The sequence below is a fragment of the Octodon degus genome, unplaced genomic scaffold, assembly GCF_000260255.1.
Source record: "Octodon degus isolate 3935 unplaced genomic scaffold, OctDeg1.0 scaffold00280, whole genome shotgun sequence".
Classification (NCBI taxonomy): domain Eukaryota; kingdom Metazoa; phylum Chordata; class Mammalia; order Rodentia; family Octodontidae; genus Octodon; species Octodon degus.
The window spans coordinates 2154143-2171984 of record NW_004524856.1 but is presented as its reverse complement, the minus strand read 5'-3'; the positions used below and the strand labels follow the sequence as shown (position 1 = coordinate 2171984).

At 43.4% G+C, this 17842-nt stretch overlaps 1 protein-coding gene and 1 non-coding gene across 2 annotated transcripts; one reads left to right on the top strand and one right to left on the bottom strand.

Moving 5' to 3' along the window:
* Nucleotides 1-6427: 6427 nt before the first annotated feature.
* Nucleotides 6428-12467, bottom strand: Slc7a3 (solute carrier family 7 member 3). The gene is made up of 12 exons (XM_004646816.2): nt 12389-12467; nt 10959-11353; nt 10331-10489; nt 9939-10116; nt 9621-9733; nt 9267-9489; nt 8411-8550; nt 8225-8327; nt 7682-7848; nt 7336-7502; nt 6890-6998; nt 6428-6770 (listed from the first exon to the last, which is right to left on the bottom strand). Exons 2-12 carry the CDS (start codon nt 11326-11328, stop codon nt 6616-6618), a joined length of 1884 nt encoding a protein of 627 aa, XP_004646873.1. The 5' UTR covers nt 11329-11353; nt 12389-12467; the 3' UTR covers nt 6428-6615.
* Nucleotides 12468-14988: 2521 nt separating this feature from the next.
* Nucleotides 14989-15091, top strand: LOC111814222. The gene has a single exon (XR_002819263.1). It is a non-coding gene; the product is annotated as a U6 spliceosomal RNA (small nuclear RNA).
* Nucleotides 15092-17842: the final 2751 nt, after the last annotated feature.

Here is a 17842-nt window from a genome sequence, read left to right as displayed (position 1 = left end):
ATGAAAAGAAACAGTGTGTGGGAGCCGAGTCCATGGACCTCGGACTTCCCCATGTCAAAGAATTATTGTAATGGGTTATTTGAGCAAGTGAGCTGGAGAAGCTTGGCAAGTTCGGGACAGAGAACTTGCTTGAATTAATGATCTTTTTGGAGACAGGATCTCATTTTGGAGTTTATATATAGAGAACTCACTATATAGCCCAGGTTGACTTCAAACTCATGATTTTCCTGCTCCAGCCTCTGGAGTGCTAGGATTATAGGCATGTACCACCAAACCTGGCCTGAATTAATGATTTTGGAAGCCCATATTCTGAAAAAAATGTAGGGTTATGACTGTGTGACTAAATAGCTAAGATGGAGCTCTGTGAACCACATCACAGAACCACCCCTGCCTCACATATTTTAACACTAGCATCCCTATACTTCTATTTTTAATTGAAATATAACTGTACACATTTATGAGAGTAAAGTGTACACACATAGAGTGTGATATCAGTAGATGGATACGATATACAATGATCAAATCAGGGCAGTTAGATTTCCAGCTCTTGAAATATGTAATCATTTTTTTTTAATGTATTTAGTACAGGATCTGCACGGTCTCACTGCACAGATGGGACTTACAGTGATCCTCCTGTTTTCAGCTTCCCAAGTGCTGGGATCACAGGCATGCGCCACCACGCTCAGTCTCAATCTCTGTCTCAGTGCACCCCAGGAGTGAGGCTAGCATGGCACACTGGGGATGGAAACCTGGTCCCTGCATCTGCCTAAGCAGGCGCTTTAGTCCACTGATTTATCTGGCCAGGCCTACCATTTTTTATGTGTATGGGCATGTGGCGCTAGAACCCAAAGCCTTGCACATGCTAAGCAAGTGCATTTGAACTACATCCTCAGCCCACAATTTCTTTTTTAGTACCATAATTAATAATAATTACTTAAAATTTTCGTTTTGTTTTTGAGACAGTGTCTCACTATGTAGCCCAGGCTGGCCTTGAACTCTTAGCAATCCTTTTGCCTCAGCCTTCCAAGTGTTGAGATTACAGGTGTGTACCACCATGCCAGGCTTCTAATCATTAATTAATGGAGAGGTTGGGGGGGGGGGTTAGGAGTTTTGTTAAATTGCTCAAGTTGGCCTCAGACTCAATCCTTCTGCCTCAGCCTCCTGAGTGCTGGGATTAGAGGCATGCACCACCACATCTGACATGTTTCAGTTGATTCATAAAAGCTTACATATTGAGAAACTACCATCCACACATTTCTGGCAGTTCAGCATCAAGCCCTATAATTAATAGCCTTCAAGAGTCTCAGTGGAATCTTTGTTTCTTATTTTTCCACTTCAATGTTTCAGAATCTTAGGCTAGCTAGGCCGGTGGCTCATGACTAAAACCAGCACTCTGGAAGGCTGAGGCAAGAGGATGCAAGTTCAAGTCCCACTTGGGCAATTTGGTGACTTAGCAAGACCCTGTCCTAAAAATAATTTTTTTAAGGGCTATAATCTTACCTTAGTAAGAACACCTCGGGTTCCATCCCAGTACAGAAAAAAAAAAAAAAAAACTAGGCTAAAGCTGGGTTTGGTGGCACACCTGTAGTTCTAGCTATGCAAAAGGCTGAGGAAAGATAACAAGTTCTGACTAAAGGCTGGGTGTTTCGGCTCACACTTGTAATCCCAGCACTCCATTTGGGATGCTGAGGCGCTACGATTTCAAGATCAGCTTGGGCTACAAAGTGAGCTCAAAGCCAGTCTGAACTACATAATGAGACCCTGTCTCAAAAAAAAATGTTCTAAACCAGCCTGGGCAATTTAGCAAGACCCTGTGTCAACACACACACACACACACACACACACACACACACACATTACACAAACATGAGCTAAGCAAATTGAATTATAAACTGGCTTCGCATCTTCTTGCCTTCATGGACAAAATTCCCTCCTCCTGGAATGTTCTGAGCTGACACATTTTGTGTATCCTTTAAGCCCCAGATTTTTAAAAAGCCTTGACCTCCATGAATATTTCCCAGAACTCCCTGCAGAATTCCCCTCGGTGAAGTCTCACGATACTCTATACCTCTCTCTCTCTCTCTCTCTCTCTCTCTCTCTCTCTCTCTCGAACACTTTTTTTGTGTGTGCTTCATGCCTTTTTTCTTGAGTCCAATTTTACCTCTGTCACTTTAAAGAGATCAAGATTACACCATGCCTACAGCAATTTTCTACTCTGTCTTCAAGCAGTGCCTTACAGAGATTATTTACTGTTTTAGCTACATGAAGATTTCCACATTGGTATGTGTGACTATTTTAGGTGTTGCACAGCCAAATTTTTTAAGAATTTGAAATTTATTTTACTTTGTATTAGAAAAGTACTCCATCTTCCATGAGTGATAGCAGTAGATTTATAATTTTTTAATTTTTTGCAGTTTTGCTAAATTGCCCAGACTGGCCTTGAATTCATTATTCTCCTACCTCAGCCTTCCAAAGGCCAGGATTATAGGTTGCACCAACAGCAACTTTATTTTCTTTTCAAAGGCAAATATCTTGAGCTAAGAGTGTAGCTCAGTGATAGAACACATGCCTAGTACACATGAGGTTCTGGGTTCTTTCCCTGGCACCCTTCCAAACCCTAGCTACTCCATGAGGCTGAGGCAGGAGGATTGCAAGTTCAGGAACAGTTCTGGAAATTTAGCTCTGTGATAGACCACCTCTGGGTTCAGTCAGTCATAATGAAAAAAATTACTGAGCAGTTGTTTTGTTTTTATGTAAATATTCTGTATTGGAATTACACAAATAGAGAAATCAGGGATTAATAGCTTCTTATTTTTTTTCAGAAAAAATATGTGGGGTCGAGGACATAGCTCGGTAGAATAAGTGCTTGCCTGGCAAGTGCAAGGGACTGAGTTCAATCCCCGGTTCCACCAAAAAAAAATGAAAAAAGAAAAAAATATGTAATAATATTCCCTATTTTCTTTCATAAATATTTTGCACATTGGGGTTTCATTTTGTTTTATTTTTACTTGACAGAGTATCTTTTTTACTTTAAAGAGAAAAAACTAAAAGTAACAAAATGTTTTCAAAATAGGCTAGTAGGACAGTAACTTAATGGCACCTTTAAGAGCCTACCTTTTTCTTCTAGTACTTGGGCTGAACATGGATGGAGCCTTTTCACTGAGCCACAGTTTGAGCTCTTTCTTAGTTCTGCTAAATTGCCCAAGCTTGGCTCAAATTTGCAATCTTTCTGCCTCAGCCTCCCAGAATGCTGAGATTACAGGCATGTCCTGCTCAAGATCTCTATTATGTATTGGCAATTCAATCTCTCTCTGTCTGTCTCTGTCTCTGTCTCTCTCCCCCCACTTCCCCTCTATCTCCCCCAGGGCCTGCTAAATGCTAAGCAAAGGCTCTTACCATTGAGCTATACTACAGCCATGAATTAATATATTTTAATTTATTAACTAGCTTCTTGTTTATGCACATTAGGTAGCTTCCAAGTTTTATACTTTTTTTTTTTGACACAGTGCTATATAGTGCAGGCTGGCTTTGAACTCACTATGTAGGCCAGACTGGCATCAAACTCAGAGATTCTCCTGCTTCAGCATCATGAGTGCTAGGATAACACATGTGTACCACACCAGAGTTTGCTATTATGAAGTGTCTCATTAGGGCCTGAGAATGCAGTTCAATGGTAATGACCATGCATTTAGCATGCATGAGACCCTGGGTTCAAAGCCCAGAACCAAAATATGTCTCAGTAAACATATATATGTAAATTTAAGAAATTATTTTTAAGGGGAATTGTTAGACTGAAAAGATCGTGTTGGGCTGGTATGTAGTTCAGTGGTTGTCTTGTGTAGATGAGACCACGAGTTCAATCCTCAGAACAGCAAAGAATATGGTTTTAATTCTTCTATCAAACTACCCTGTACAAAAGCTTCAAGTGTATAGCCATATCATTCATGAGACTGGTGACTGTCACTTTTGTCAATGTCCAATCCTTAATTTTTCTTCCATTCTGTAAAATCTCATGTTTGTTTTGATTTACATTTATTTGCTTTGTTGAGATTGAGCATCTTTTTATTGTATTTGCTTTATATGCTTTTTGTATTTGAGACAGAGTCTTTCTATGCAGTCTTGTGCTATGGTCCTTCTATCTCAGCCTCTGGAGTAACTGACATTTCAAGTATGTGCCACCATTCACAGTTTACAGTATTTTTTTCTAGAAACTACTGAGATGCTTTACTTATTTTTCTGTCAAGTTACTCCTGCCTTCTCTATTCCTTTGTAAGGAACTTTGTGTATGAAGGAACTCAGACAATATGTGCTACAAGTGTTACTTCATCCCAAGGGGCTCTTTGGACCCCCCCCCCCACTTGTAGAACATACTCTTGTCCTTTGAGCTGATGTGTCGTAAATCTATACCTGTACCCCAGTCTTCTAGCTCCAAGGCCCAGTTAGTGACTATCTTCACCTGTAAGAAGCTACATGTATGAGTATACTCGTTTATAAAGTTAGCACATGGGACTGAGTGGAATATTCTCTTCCTTTCATGGTCCTTATCTTGGTTAATGATTTGTTCATTCACTCAGAAATTTTCCCAGAAATCAGCCACCGATTTTTTCCAGATTGAACCCAAGGTCTTTGCACTGAGCTACATTTCCAGCCTGTTTTCTTAAAATTTTGAGACAAGTTCTCACTAAACTGCCTAGGCTGGATGGAAACTTTCAATCCTGCCTCAGACTTTAAGAGTACTGGGCTTATAGACATGGACCACCACACCCAGATACCCATTTCTTTCTTACTTCCTCCATCCAACTGACCAAAAACCCTGGTATTTCGTCCAAATGACCACATTGTCCTAATAAGTATTGGCAATTCTGCCAGAAGTGGTGGTGCATGCCTTTAATCCCAGTTTTCAGGAGGCTGAGACAAGAGGAACAAAGCAGTTAAGACCACCCAGAACACACAGCCCTTGTCTCAAAACAAATGAAATCTACTGCACAGTGGTTGAAGAGCAGAGGCCAGTTAGACCAAACTGGATCTTTTTTGTGCTCTACCTACAGCACAAAACCTGAGTTTATTTTGGCCTTGACCTCTCAATCACCTAGATCTTATTTTGTATCTAAAACTTGTCCAGGGACTGGGGAGATAGCTCAGTAGCCTGAGTTCAATTCCCGGCACCACAGGAAAAAAAACCTTGTTTGATACTTGCCATTTCACATCTCCTTCATAACATTATTTTTTTTTTTTGGCAGAACCAGGGATTGAACTCAGGCCCTTGCACTTGCCAGGGAAGCACTTCATAACATTATTGCAAGGACAAAATGAGGTTGTATGCAAAGTAACTCTCATGATACATAGTAGACACTACCTCCCTGCTCTTTATGTCCCCCCACCTCTTTCAAGCCATCCTCCTTGCTGCTGCCAGACTAAGAAATCCAACCATTATGCTATTTGTAATATTTGTAACTGCCTGCCCCTTCCCGCTACTTTCTATCCCTTTCCTCCATATGCAATACCTAATACAAGGCTGAGTCAGGCCTGTTGCCTTTTGCAGTAACAGGTGCTACTTTTAGATCCATTGAAACTGTACGCCAGGTCCTAACAATCTCCTTTCACATTTCCACAATATTCTACACACTGCTCACGGACAGTCCAGTCCTCCCTCCCCTCAGCCTGCTTAAGCACCTATCTCACGCTGTGGTCAAGCACGTCCTTCTTTGTGCTTTCATTGTTTTGTGGTCAGGATTACCAGCTGGTCTCCACAGTAGATCTGGAGTTTCTTGGGGGAAGAGAGGATTTTATTCATATCTGTTGTTAATACCCAGCACATGTTCTAGCATTTTACATCTTTGGTGCATACACGGACTAATTAATGATTCGTGGTCTGGGGGAGCTTGGACTTGTTCCTCTCTGTTCTGTAGAAATCAATGTCCTTGCATGTATATGGTACTTTATGACAGTCCTCTGTCATCCCTCCTCCCAGCAGTGTCAAGAACCCAGCCAAAATTTTTGTTTCTTAATCAGTAATAGGAGTCTGGAACTGATCCAACTAGAAGTAATAGAACAAAACACAGGAATTTTCATACTAGCCCTAACCACTGCCAGTGTTGAGATAGAGTCCAGCCCCAGTGCTGAGCATTGCTCTCTCCTTCTGCAATGCCTAATGATCTTAAGTGAGCATGAGCAAAGCATATGGCAAGATCAGTCCTTTCAGCATGACTAGTCTGCTGGGAGGGCTGCGTCACACTGCCCTCCTCAAGCCTGAGTCCATGAAAAGCACAACCAGGCAGAGCAGATCGTATTGTAAGGACTGAAGAAAGACAAAAGACACTTCTTTGAAACTCTCCAAGCCTTTTAATAGTCAGGCTCTCCATCAGGTCTAGCAAGTGAGGAACAGTTTCTTTTTCATATTTATTCAAAAGGCAGTAAGCAGCTACAGAAGCCATTTAAAAGTAGACAAGTTTAAAAAAAAGAGAGATGAGAAACAGTGAGGACACATCCTTGATGCCACAATAAATACAGAGCTCTATTAGTATCCCCCCCAGCATCACATGGGAGGGCCAGCTTTCTGCAGGATGAAGAGTACTCTCCATTATTGTGCGAGGGACCATGTAGCACTTGGGTGTGTCAAAATGAGTGAATGCAAGGACTGCTGAGATCAAAGTCTACAGACCTACTGAGATCCATGTCTACAGTTCTGGTCCTAGACTTGGAGAGGGGTCGGTCATGCTTAAACTCTTCCAGGCTGTGCTGGATCCCATAGCTGAAGTAGATAGCAAATCCTAATGAAGAAAGACAGCCACGAGATGGGGAAGTTATGACCATCTCTTATTAGAGATCAAGAACAAAGGAGCTGGGACTGGATACCCAGGGGGTTTACTCTTCCCAAGTAGATACATACCGATCAGCATCCAGACCCCAAATCGAGCCCAGGTACCAGCTGTCATCTGCATCATAAGGTAAATATTCACAAAGATGCTAACTATTGGGAGGAGAGGCACAGCAGGCACCTGAAAATGAAGGAAAACCTTCTCTGTACATACCACAGGGTGACTCAAAAAGAGATTTCTATTCTATTCAAGCCGGAAGGACAGGGTTCAATTCCTACTCATGCTCTGTAATTCAGTGCCACTCACTTACAGTGCCTCATATGTGACTCCCAGAATACAGTGTGGGAAAATGGAACTGGAAAGGAACTAAAGACAGTCAGTGAAGAAGTCTTTCAGGTACCTCTTACATCTTCCTTTTCATACCCAAGTAAAGAATATCCATAAACTTTATTACATCACAAGGCACGTGAAGCCTATTCTTCCAAGATGGGTTGGTGGTAGGAAAGAGGTCATTTACCTTGAAGTGAAGGGGAGTGGAGTTCTGAGGCTGTCTCCAGATAACCCCAGTAGTTCCAGTGATGAGCATCAGGAGTAGCACAACCACTGCCACCCATATTGGCTCTCCAGAAAGCAGTGGAATTTGCCACTGGGACAGCACCAGGCAAAGGACAGTCAGCAGTAGAGCTTCAAAAGTCAAGTTGAGAGATATCAAAACCAACTCTTGGGACCAACAGGCTAAAATGTTAGGCATCCCATGCCCAAGGGGGTTACTCCCTGTCTAGATCTTCCAAATACCATTAACAATAACATGCCCGTCCCAGCATGTGGACACCTCAAATTCACCCCAAAAGTCCACTGCTCACCAAGCATCGAGGAGCAAGCATAGACAACTTGGCCAGAGAGTGGAGTAGGGATGGAGTTGAGAGGGCAAAACAGTGCCTGGAGGGTCAGAATTTCTGCTTCTGGCATCTGTTCTTCCTGTAATTCTACTTCCTCTTCACCAGTCTTCTTCTCCTGGTCAGGCTGATACCTGATGTAAAAGTAGACCCCTTTAAACACAATCCACTTTGCTGGCTTCTCCCAGGGAGTTTCACCTTCCTCATCACCAATAAGGGTAACTGATTGTTTGTTTTTGTGTTTGCAATACCCAGAGCCTTCAAACTCAGCTGTATCACCATCCCTTTTCTAAGTCACTGTTGTCCAGGGCAGGGTCAAACTCCCAGTCTTCCTTCAAGTGGAGGGATTACTGGTGTGCACCACTATGCCCAGCTGAAGAAGCTTGTGGATAGGGTGTGAAACCCAGACTCAGCAAGGAAAATAAGGAAGAAGAGGGAGAAGGAGCAGGTCCCCATCATTCCTCATCCAATAAAAACCCAATCATAATATGCAGAAGAAAAGAGTCTCACCTGAGAATGAGGACACAAATAGACACCAGGGAGTAAGCAAGCAGAGTCCCAATTGACATGAGATCCACAAGGTCCTTGAGCTCAAAGAGGAATGCCATGAATGCTAAAATTGATGGGCAAAGGACAAGTGAAAGAAGGAAATGGCCAAGTTTTAAAGGAGGTATGCAATAACTAAGAAGATTTTACCTGCAATAATGCCAGAAACCACCGTGGCCATGATAGGTGTGCGTGTGCTGGTGTGGACACGGGCAAGGATGCGGAACAGTAGCCCATCTTCTGCCATTGCATAGATCACCCGTGGCATGGGGAACATGGAGCCCAAGAGGCTGCAGAGAATGCCCAGAATGGCTTGAGTTGACTGAGCTATCGCTTCCCAAGTTGCGTGTGTAAGGCATTTCCTCTTTCCCCTCACAGCCCTTATTTATTTATTTATTTATTTGGTACACCAGATCAAACTCAAGACCTTGTGTTTGCCAAGGCAGGTGCATATGCCTCTGAACTATATCCCCAGCCCTTCACAGCCCTTTTAAAGGCTGTTCTTCAGTTCTTTTTTTTTTTTAATTTTTTTAACATTTATTTATTGTGTGTGTGTGTGTGTGTGTGTGTGTGTGTGTGTGGCCAGCTCAGCCCACCAGGGGGCAGGGCTGGCTGGCATGTGGTGCTGGGGGATCGAACCGCAGTCCCTGTGCTTTGCCAAGCTTGTTCCAAGTAGGTGCTTTAGACCACTGAGCCATCTCGCCAGCCCTGTTCTTCAGTTCTAAGTGGTATTTTTAATACAAAATGAGATTCTGACCGCAAGGAAAATAGTTTTTTTTCAGAACCCGATGTTTAATCCATGGCTTTGTGCATGCTAGGCAAGTGGTCTACCACTGAGCTACATACATCTCCAGCCCTTTATTTCTACTTTACTTTGAAGCACGGTCTCCTTAAATTGCCCAAGCTTTGTTCAAACTTGCCATCTTCCTGCCTCAGCCTCCTGAGTAGCCGAGACTGCAGGTATACACCACTATGCCCATCTGGAAAACCAGTATTTGACACTGACCTAGTAGAAAGAGCACAGAGGGAGCCAACAGCCACAAGGTAGCGGGCAGGAGCCCACCCAATATAGAGAAATGCCTCAGGCAAAGGGCTCTCAGGCTGAAGCTGGTAGTATGGCATCATGAGGGTGAGTGCTGCTGAGACACCAAAATATGCCAAAAAGCACACGAATAATGAGATCACAATGCCCATCGGGATGGAACGCTGTGGATTCTGGGCCTCTTCGCCTGCAGGAAAGAGTGGAGCACAAAAGCTCTTGGTCAGGGAAGCAGGCTTACTCTCCTACCGCCCCCATTCTGCACACGCCCTCAGTACACACTGCACCCAGTCCCTGGACAGAATGGAGTGGTTATGTTACCAGTGGTAGCAATGCAGTCAAAACCAACAAATGCATAGAAACAGGTAGCTGCTCCACGGAGAATCCCCTCAATGCCAAAAGGCACAAATCCTCCAGATCCCACAAGGCCCAAGCTACAGTAGAAAAAGGAATGGAAAACGGTAAGGGTGTGTTTAGCCATATCCATACCTTCCCTCTGATGGCAAACTACTTGGCTAGGCCTTCAAAGCCCAACCTCCCATTCCCCCACACCCTCACTCAACGCCCCCCCCCCCGCATGGATCCCCTCACTCCCCATCATGTTCCCAACTCTGCAGCTCCTAAGAGGGCCATTCTAACCTTTCAGTTTTATTGAGTCCAGCCACAGCCAAATTGTAATCGTCTTCTGTGAGCTTCCAGTTGTGCAGGTCTCCCTTAATGAAGCCAGAGATGATGACAAAGCCGAGAACCAAAAGGTTCACCACTGTGAACACTTTGGTAACCAGGGCTGACTCACTAGCCCCCAGAGCCAGCAATCCTGTGAGAAAAATTCATTGACAACACTGAGAAAGTAAGTCCTCTACACAAGCTTGGCTTTATTTCCCTGGCTCTGCAGGGCAGACCTCTTCCTTCTCAGCTTCTGCTCTCCATCATTAGCGCCTCCATCAAGCTCTTTCCAGGCTCAGCTGCCATCTCTGTCCGTGGCCCTGAGCCTAGTGCCCCCCTCCATTCTACCCTGCATCTTGCCTTACCAGTGAGTAGCAACACAAGGCCCATAGCAAAGAAGTCTGGATATTCGGCCAGCACATGGGGCACGTGCAGTGAAATGGTCCCCTTCAGAGCATGAGAGATGTGATTCCCAATCAGGTTGTCAAAAGCAGAGCTCCAGGCTCGGGCCACACTGGCTGTACCTAGGCAGGCAGAGGGAGAAACATGAGTCAAGTTCCCTCCCTCTTCCACACCGGTCTCGCACAAATCCCTGTCAGTATCACCCATTGCCACTCATCCTTAAGTTTTGCTTGTTTGGTTGGCTGGTTTGGGAGTTTGTTGATTTTTTTTGTTTGTTTTGGGGTTTTTTGTTTTGTTTTGGTGTTGGAGATCAACACAGGGCCTCAGGTACAATGCTCCATCAAACCACACCTTCAGCTTTACTCTTAATTTTTAAAGAACCAACACCAGTCTCTTACTGAAGGGAACCCAGACAGAGGTGAGTATAGTACACAGTTTCTTTGTACTTTCAACCCTCCCATGTCCACACAATCATTTACATGGATGGAGATCCTGTGAATAGTAATAGTTCAGCTTCACTATTCCACCCAGGTTTCCTGGCCCAAAGCCCCTTCCTGGCTCTGCAATTCCCTCCCTGCCCCACTTTCTTACCAATGACATAGGAGAGGATGAGGTTCCAGCCAGTGGTGAAGGCCCAGAGTTCACCAACAGTGACATAGCTGTAGAGATATGCAGAGCCAGAACGGGGAACACGGGCACCGAACTCCGCGTAGCACAGCCCCGCCAGCACAGAGGACAGAGCAGCCACCAGAAAGCATATCACGATGGAGGGACCTGCCTTATCTTTGGCCACCTCACCAGCCAGGACATACACGCCTGCTCCCAGTGTGCTGCCCACACCCAGGGCCACCAAGTCCAGTGTGCTGAGGCATCTGGCAAGGCGGGTCTCAGCCACATCTGGCTCCAGCATTCGTCTCCGAACCAGCTTATGCCCAAATCTCCGAAGTGCCTGCCACAGCATTCTACTTGGAATTGAAGACGATGATCTGGTGAAAAACCAAACAAGAACACTTCAATGGGGCCCACCATTGTAGTCTACAAGTGAATTAGGAGATCCACTACTACCCACTCCACCAAGCAAAGAGCTAAATGGGAAAGGGGAGGGGAGAGTTGAGGGGACAAAGGCAAGTCACTTTACCTCTAACCTCAGTTTCTTCATATGCAATTAGGAATTACAATAATGCAAGTAGGAGCTACAGTACCTCACGAGGTTTGTGAAAGGAATCACTTCCAAAAAGGCATGTGAAAGCCCCTCGAAGTATAGTGGTTGGCACCTAGTAAGTGCTCAGATAAGGTTAGGTTTGTTCTTTTCCTGCTCAGGAACCTATAGGATTTATCCGAGACCCCAACCCAGTTACCTTGAAACCCAGTGTGATTGTTCCCCGACCTGTAGCTTCTTGGGAATTAAGTAGAGCTCAACTCCGAAGAAGCCAGCAAATCTGGGAGGACCCCCCCCCCTCTTCCCACAGCCAATATCCCTGAGGTTCTTTTCAGAGCTTAATCCCACGACTCAAAAGAGATGCCCAGGAGAGGGACCCAATCTCTGTTACAGATAAAAAGTGAAAATCAGCGCAGTTGCACCTTTCCTCATCAAGCCCACACAGCGCAAGTGGCGCAGCGTTTGCCCAGGGCAGTAAGCAAATGTTCCCCCTACTTCCTCCGCTGGCTAGGTTGACCTGCGAGCATCAACAGCGAGGCGTTGCTTCCACATCTAAGATATGGAGACGTGCCCGGAGAGGGGCCCCAGAGCAGCCTGAGATTGCTTCCCCCCCCCCTCGCTGAAATGAGGGGTCCCGCCCTGTGCTCTCTAACCCAGTTCCCAGGTTTTTATGCCACCATTTAGGAATGAACTGGGCCTGGGGTGGCGATGGTACCCTTGGCTCCCGGGGCCCAGGTCTTGCCAGCAACAGGTCACGGCCGCGTTGATGCAACTGCATGCCATGGTTGCCGGAGAATCCTAGCTATGCCAGGACCTGCTGTTCCCCCTCTCCCCGACACACGTGCTGGCCCCGAAGGCTTACCTTAGAAAGGTGGCCAGCCTGGAAGCAGAGAATCTCGGATCCAGCTTGGAGGCAGACTTAAGCGAGTTGGGTGAGGGATGCCGAGCTCCGGAGCTCAAGCTTCAAAGCAGCTGCTTGGGGTCGTTACGCGCCAAGCGCCCCTTATATTCACCAGGAGGCGGAGCCTGCAACGTCATGGGATCCTACCCCCATTCCTCCTCCCTACACACACACACAACACACACACACCAGAGACACAACACACACACACGAGACACACACTTCTCAGCTTTGCAAAAGGTATATGGCGTTGGGCCTGAAACTGCTTCTCACCAGCCACAGCAAGCCTGGCGTGGCGGTTAGTGAAGGCGGCAGGGGGGAACGGCCTTTTCGAATTTTCCTCGCTGGGCGTTAGAGCAGGACAATAAGGCTTCCGGCTGGAGACCCCATGGGATTTTTTTACCCTTGAGCCTTGTCAGTCAGAATCAGAGACTCTGGGAGAGAGGGAGACGGGGCGGAGATAGAGGGGATTTGTGTGTGAATAGAGGAGGGGGAAACAGCACCCCTTGTGTCCACCTCCCTCTCCCTCAGTCCTCCTTGGCTTTCTTTTCTTCGTGAGGTCTCCCCATTTCCAAAATCTTTCCTAGGGACCATAACAAATTTCGAACAGCCATCTGACCTGGACCCCTCAGCTCTCACACTCAACTGTGGATGTTTCTAAGACAGACAGCAAGAGAACGAAAAATGACTTGAAACCACCTGTACATAAATAACTAAACTCATCTAGATTTCTAGGCCTCGATCTCTCCATAATGTATTTCCAGCTAGATATGAATAAAAATTTTGAAAATCTGACAATATTAACATATTGGATGAAGGAGTTTAATTCCTCCTCTCTCTTCTTCCCTCCACTTCTGGGAATCAAACTCTTGGTTTCCTGCATGCTGGGTTAGTGCTCTATTATCAGCCTACATCCCCAGCTCCTTTAGTTCCATTCTACTGATGAGTAAGCTGAGGCTCAGAGGCCTAACTTGTCTGTCTGACAACACTATAATTGTTGTCAATCACCTTCCGGATAAAACCTGTCCGGTTAACAATTGGAATTGAAAACCTACCTCCCACAGGTACTAGAACCCCATTCAAATGCACAAGAAGGGGAGGAATGGCTTCAAGCAAAGGTAAACAGGAAGAAGCTGAAACCTTTTGTAAGCTAGCAAACAGGGGCTGGAGAAAGGAAGATTTGTCACAGTGAGTCAGATCCCTAACCCATGTGACCCAGTCTGCTCATATTCATAAGAGAGTAATCAGTAAAGCTCATGAAGGTGTGATTCTCTTCCACAAGGCTATCTTGAAGGTTAAGTATGGACCCAAATATTTTTGTTTCCTTTAATGATCCTTTGTAAATATATCGCCCACGAATCAAACATGTAAATCCTCTTGGAAGTAACTGGCATTTTCAGCTAGCTGAAGCTCCACCTAGACATTAAATAAATGTTTGGGGCTTAGTCTGTCACTCAGTGTCAGAGCTCTCTTCTGCCATAAATGAGGCTCTAGTTCAATCTCTGGCACAACCCCCCAAATTTTTTCAAAGATATATTTTTTGGGCAATGATGATGTACCTACCTCTAGTAGCATACAATGCAGTTGAAATGGGTCAGGAATGCAGTGTTTGGAATTTAAATTCCTGGTTCAGTCACTGTGGCATTGAGCAAATTACCTAACGTCTCTGAGTCTCAGCTTTTGGATATAATAGACACATTTCATAGGGTTGTTGTGATGCTGAGGTAAGATTATGAAGCCAAGTCTTCTTTCTTGGAACATGGGAAACACATAATGAAAACTTGGAACATATTCAAAATAACATATTGGTATGTATTATAATGATCTGATTACTTAGATTCAATGCTTGTTTAGATTGTGAGATGAACTGACAAATTGGTAAGCAAATGTCAGGCAAAGAAGGTACTACTGACTGAACTAGAGAAAGGCCTCTTGATTTGTAAGGAGCTCCGGAAGGAGGTGGGGCAGGCCCTTAAAGCTCAGCCTTGAGATATAGGAAATACAGTTAAGAAATAAAGTGGAAACCAGCCTAGCAAATGAAGTGGTGTTAGGAAGCAGCAAAAGATAAGGATGAAGAACTGGATGCTGCCCTCTAGGAGTAACAGGTGTCTGATATGTATTACCCAATATGTAAACAATGCCTCTTGAAAACCCTCTAATCACAAGGTCTGTTCCCCTAGCAACCAGCCCCCATCAGGATACAGAAAGAGTTGTGCATCCATTACTACAATCAATTTGAGAACATTTTTCATCTCCAAAACAAACCCTATACAGCATTCCAGCCACTTCCCATTTCCTCCCAACCCACTTACTCCAGCCCTAGGCAACCACAAATCTACTCTGCAGCTCTATAAATTTGTCTAAATGTTGGCAAAGGGGTACACAGTTTCAGTCATACAGGATAAATAAGTTACAGAAATCTAAAATACAGCATGGTAACTATAGTTGATAATGCTTTATTATGCTTGATAAGCCTAATAACACTGGATATTCTAGTATTTTGTAATTGCAATTTGGTATACTAAGTATCAATATACATGTATATAAAACCATCATGGTGTTTACTTCTGCAGTATATACACTAAAATTCGAACAATACAGAGACGATTAGCATGGCCCCTGCTGAAGAATGCCATGCAGATTTCTGAAGCTTTCCATATTTTAGGGCTGAGGATATAGTTCAGTGGTAGAATACTTGGTTAGCATGAACTAGGTCCTGAGTTCAATTCTCAGTCACACACACAAAAAATCACTGGTTGGCATATAGCTCAATGGTGGAGTTTGCCCAGCGTACATGAGGCCCTGGATTCAATTTGCAGCGCTGGAAAAAAACTCATGTTGTACACCTTAAATAGATATAATTTTTAGTTGCTAATTATATCTCAATAAATCTATAAATAAAGTAAATACATTGGGTGGGAATAGAAGAAAAAATCATTTTGCATTCACCAAAGTAATAACTAGTACAAGCAAATACAATCAACAGATGATCCTCAGGCATTGAGAAAGCCAGAATTCATATGATCTCAATAAATTCCCACACAGATTATATATTAATTGCAATGTGAAAGTCACCTGTATTCATTTTCTATTTCTACCATAAAAATTACTATAAACTTGCTTGTTAAAAACAACACAGATTTATCATCTATTTGATGTAGTTCAGAAGCCTGGCACCGTGTGGCCGGACTCTTTCCAATGCTCCTGGAGTGACTCCATTTCGTAGCTTGCCTCAGTTGTTCTCTGAATTGTCTTCCATGCAGCTGTAAGGCTGAGACCACTGCTTCCTTGACCTTGTGTCCTCTTCGAGCCACTGTGCTTCAAATCCTTCTCCTGTTTTGAATCTCTGACTTCTTAAAACCTTTATTCTTTTTTCTTTAACTTTTATTCTAAAGAAAAAAAAATTTCAAAACAAGATAATAGTAGAGCAACAATGATGAATACATTGCATATTGTTACTTTAGGTTAGTTACTCAGAAAAAAATAGTTATTCAGAGTACACGATATTAGCATTTAGTTATCAAAACAGGATTAGCATAAACCTTTTCAATGAACTATGAGAAATTAGTAGTATAATTATCTTAACTAATATATATATATATATATATTTCTTTTCCTTTTTTTCTTTCTTCTTTTACCCCAACCAGTTTCTTTCCTTGTGAATAATTTCTTCCCATTTTACAGTATCTATTTATTTTACATTGTGGATCTTACTTTTTGAGCTTCTCATACTAAGGAGACAAAATGTTATTTACACATGTGAGTCTGATTTATTTCATTTATGAGTATTGACTCAAGTTGCCTCCAGTTACCCCCTAAAGATCTCCAGTTTATCCTTCTTCATGGCTGAGTACTACGCCAATGTATAAAAATACCACACTTTTTTATCCGTTCCTCACTTGATAGAAATCTCTTGACTTGTTATTTCCCTTCTTACACTTTCCGTATGTGTTTGTATATGTACATGTGTATGCACACATGTAAGTGTGTATGTTTTACTGGAGATGGAACCCAGGGCCTCTGCCATGTTCTACCACTGAACTACACCCCCAGCCTTCCTCTTCTACTGTTTATATTTTGAGACAGGGTCTATGTAGTAGAGGCTGGCCTTGAACTCACTATATAGCCCAGACTGGACTCAAACCTGTGACAATCCTCCTGCCTCAGCCTCCTGAGTGCTGGGATTGCAAGCGTACGCCACCACATCCACCTCCTCTTCTACTTTTAAGGGCTCCTGTGATTACATCCAGGATACTCTCACTCTATTAAGGTCTGCTGATTGTTAATTTTAATTACTTCTGCAAATTTCCTTTTACCATATAAGGTAACATCCATGGGTGTAACAGCACCAGAGAAGATGAAAAGGCCAAAATTCTTCCTACAGCTGAACCCTTACAACGGAGAGATCCAAAGGAAACTACTTTAACCAAGTGACAAAATTTAACATAAGTACGTACGTACATATAGGAAATATGTATCATTCATGTCTTATTTCTAGCAAAAAAATATTTAATCTGAGGAAATAACAAGTCCAGATTGTGAGACAGTCTGTAAATCAAAAGGCAACTAGCCAGAGCACAGCAAAGATCTTTCATTTTTCTTTTGGTTTTTTTCCACCTGGGATCGAATTTAGGACCTTGCACTTGCCAGGCAAGTGCTTATGCCACTGAGCTGCCTCCTTGGCCCACAGCAATGGTCTTGAAAGACATATGGCAAAGAAAAAGAGAGAATGAAAAAGGGAAGAAAGCAAGAATGTTATAAAAGTGATTAAAAATATATGATATTATAAAATGCATATTCTTACTGCAGAAATTTCAATATGGACTGCATGTTTGATGACTGAGGTTACGTAAGAGAATGTCCTTATTTCTAGGACATACAACCTGAGTACAGTTGTGTACGTGTAACCATGTTTCAGTCAATACTGAAACTGCATGCACGGCGGTACGTACCATAGAGCGTAGCTGCGGGGCAGGCTACATATCCAGGCTTGCATAACTACCCTCTAGATGTTCAGACAAACCACAGAGCCTCCTGATGATGCATTTCATAGAATACACCCCTCCTGAATGTATTTAGGAATGAAATGTCATAAACTCACAAATGTGTGTGTATGTGTGTGTGTGTGTGTGAACGTGTAGAGGGAGAGAGAAAAAAGCAAATGTAACAAATATTGACAATTGATGACTCTAGGTGACCATCCTATGGATATTGTTTATGCTACTCAAATTATCCAAATATTTAATTGAACATTTAAAAATGGTCAAATTTGACAGAAGATCTCATATTATCTACTTAGTAATCGTTTTTGGGTTTTGCAGTGTTCACACAGGCTATCCGTCCATTGTGCCAATGAACTTCATCCCTAGCACTTTTTTCTTATTTCAAAGTTTTATTTATTTTTTATTTATTTAT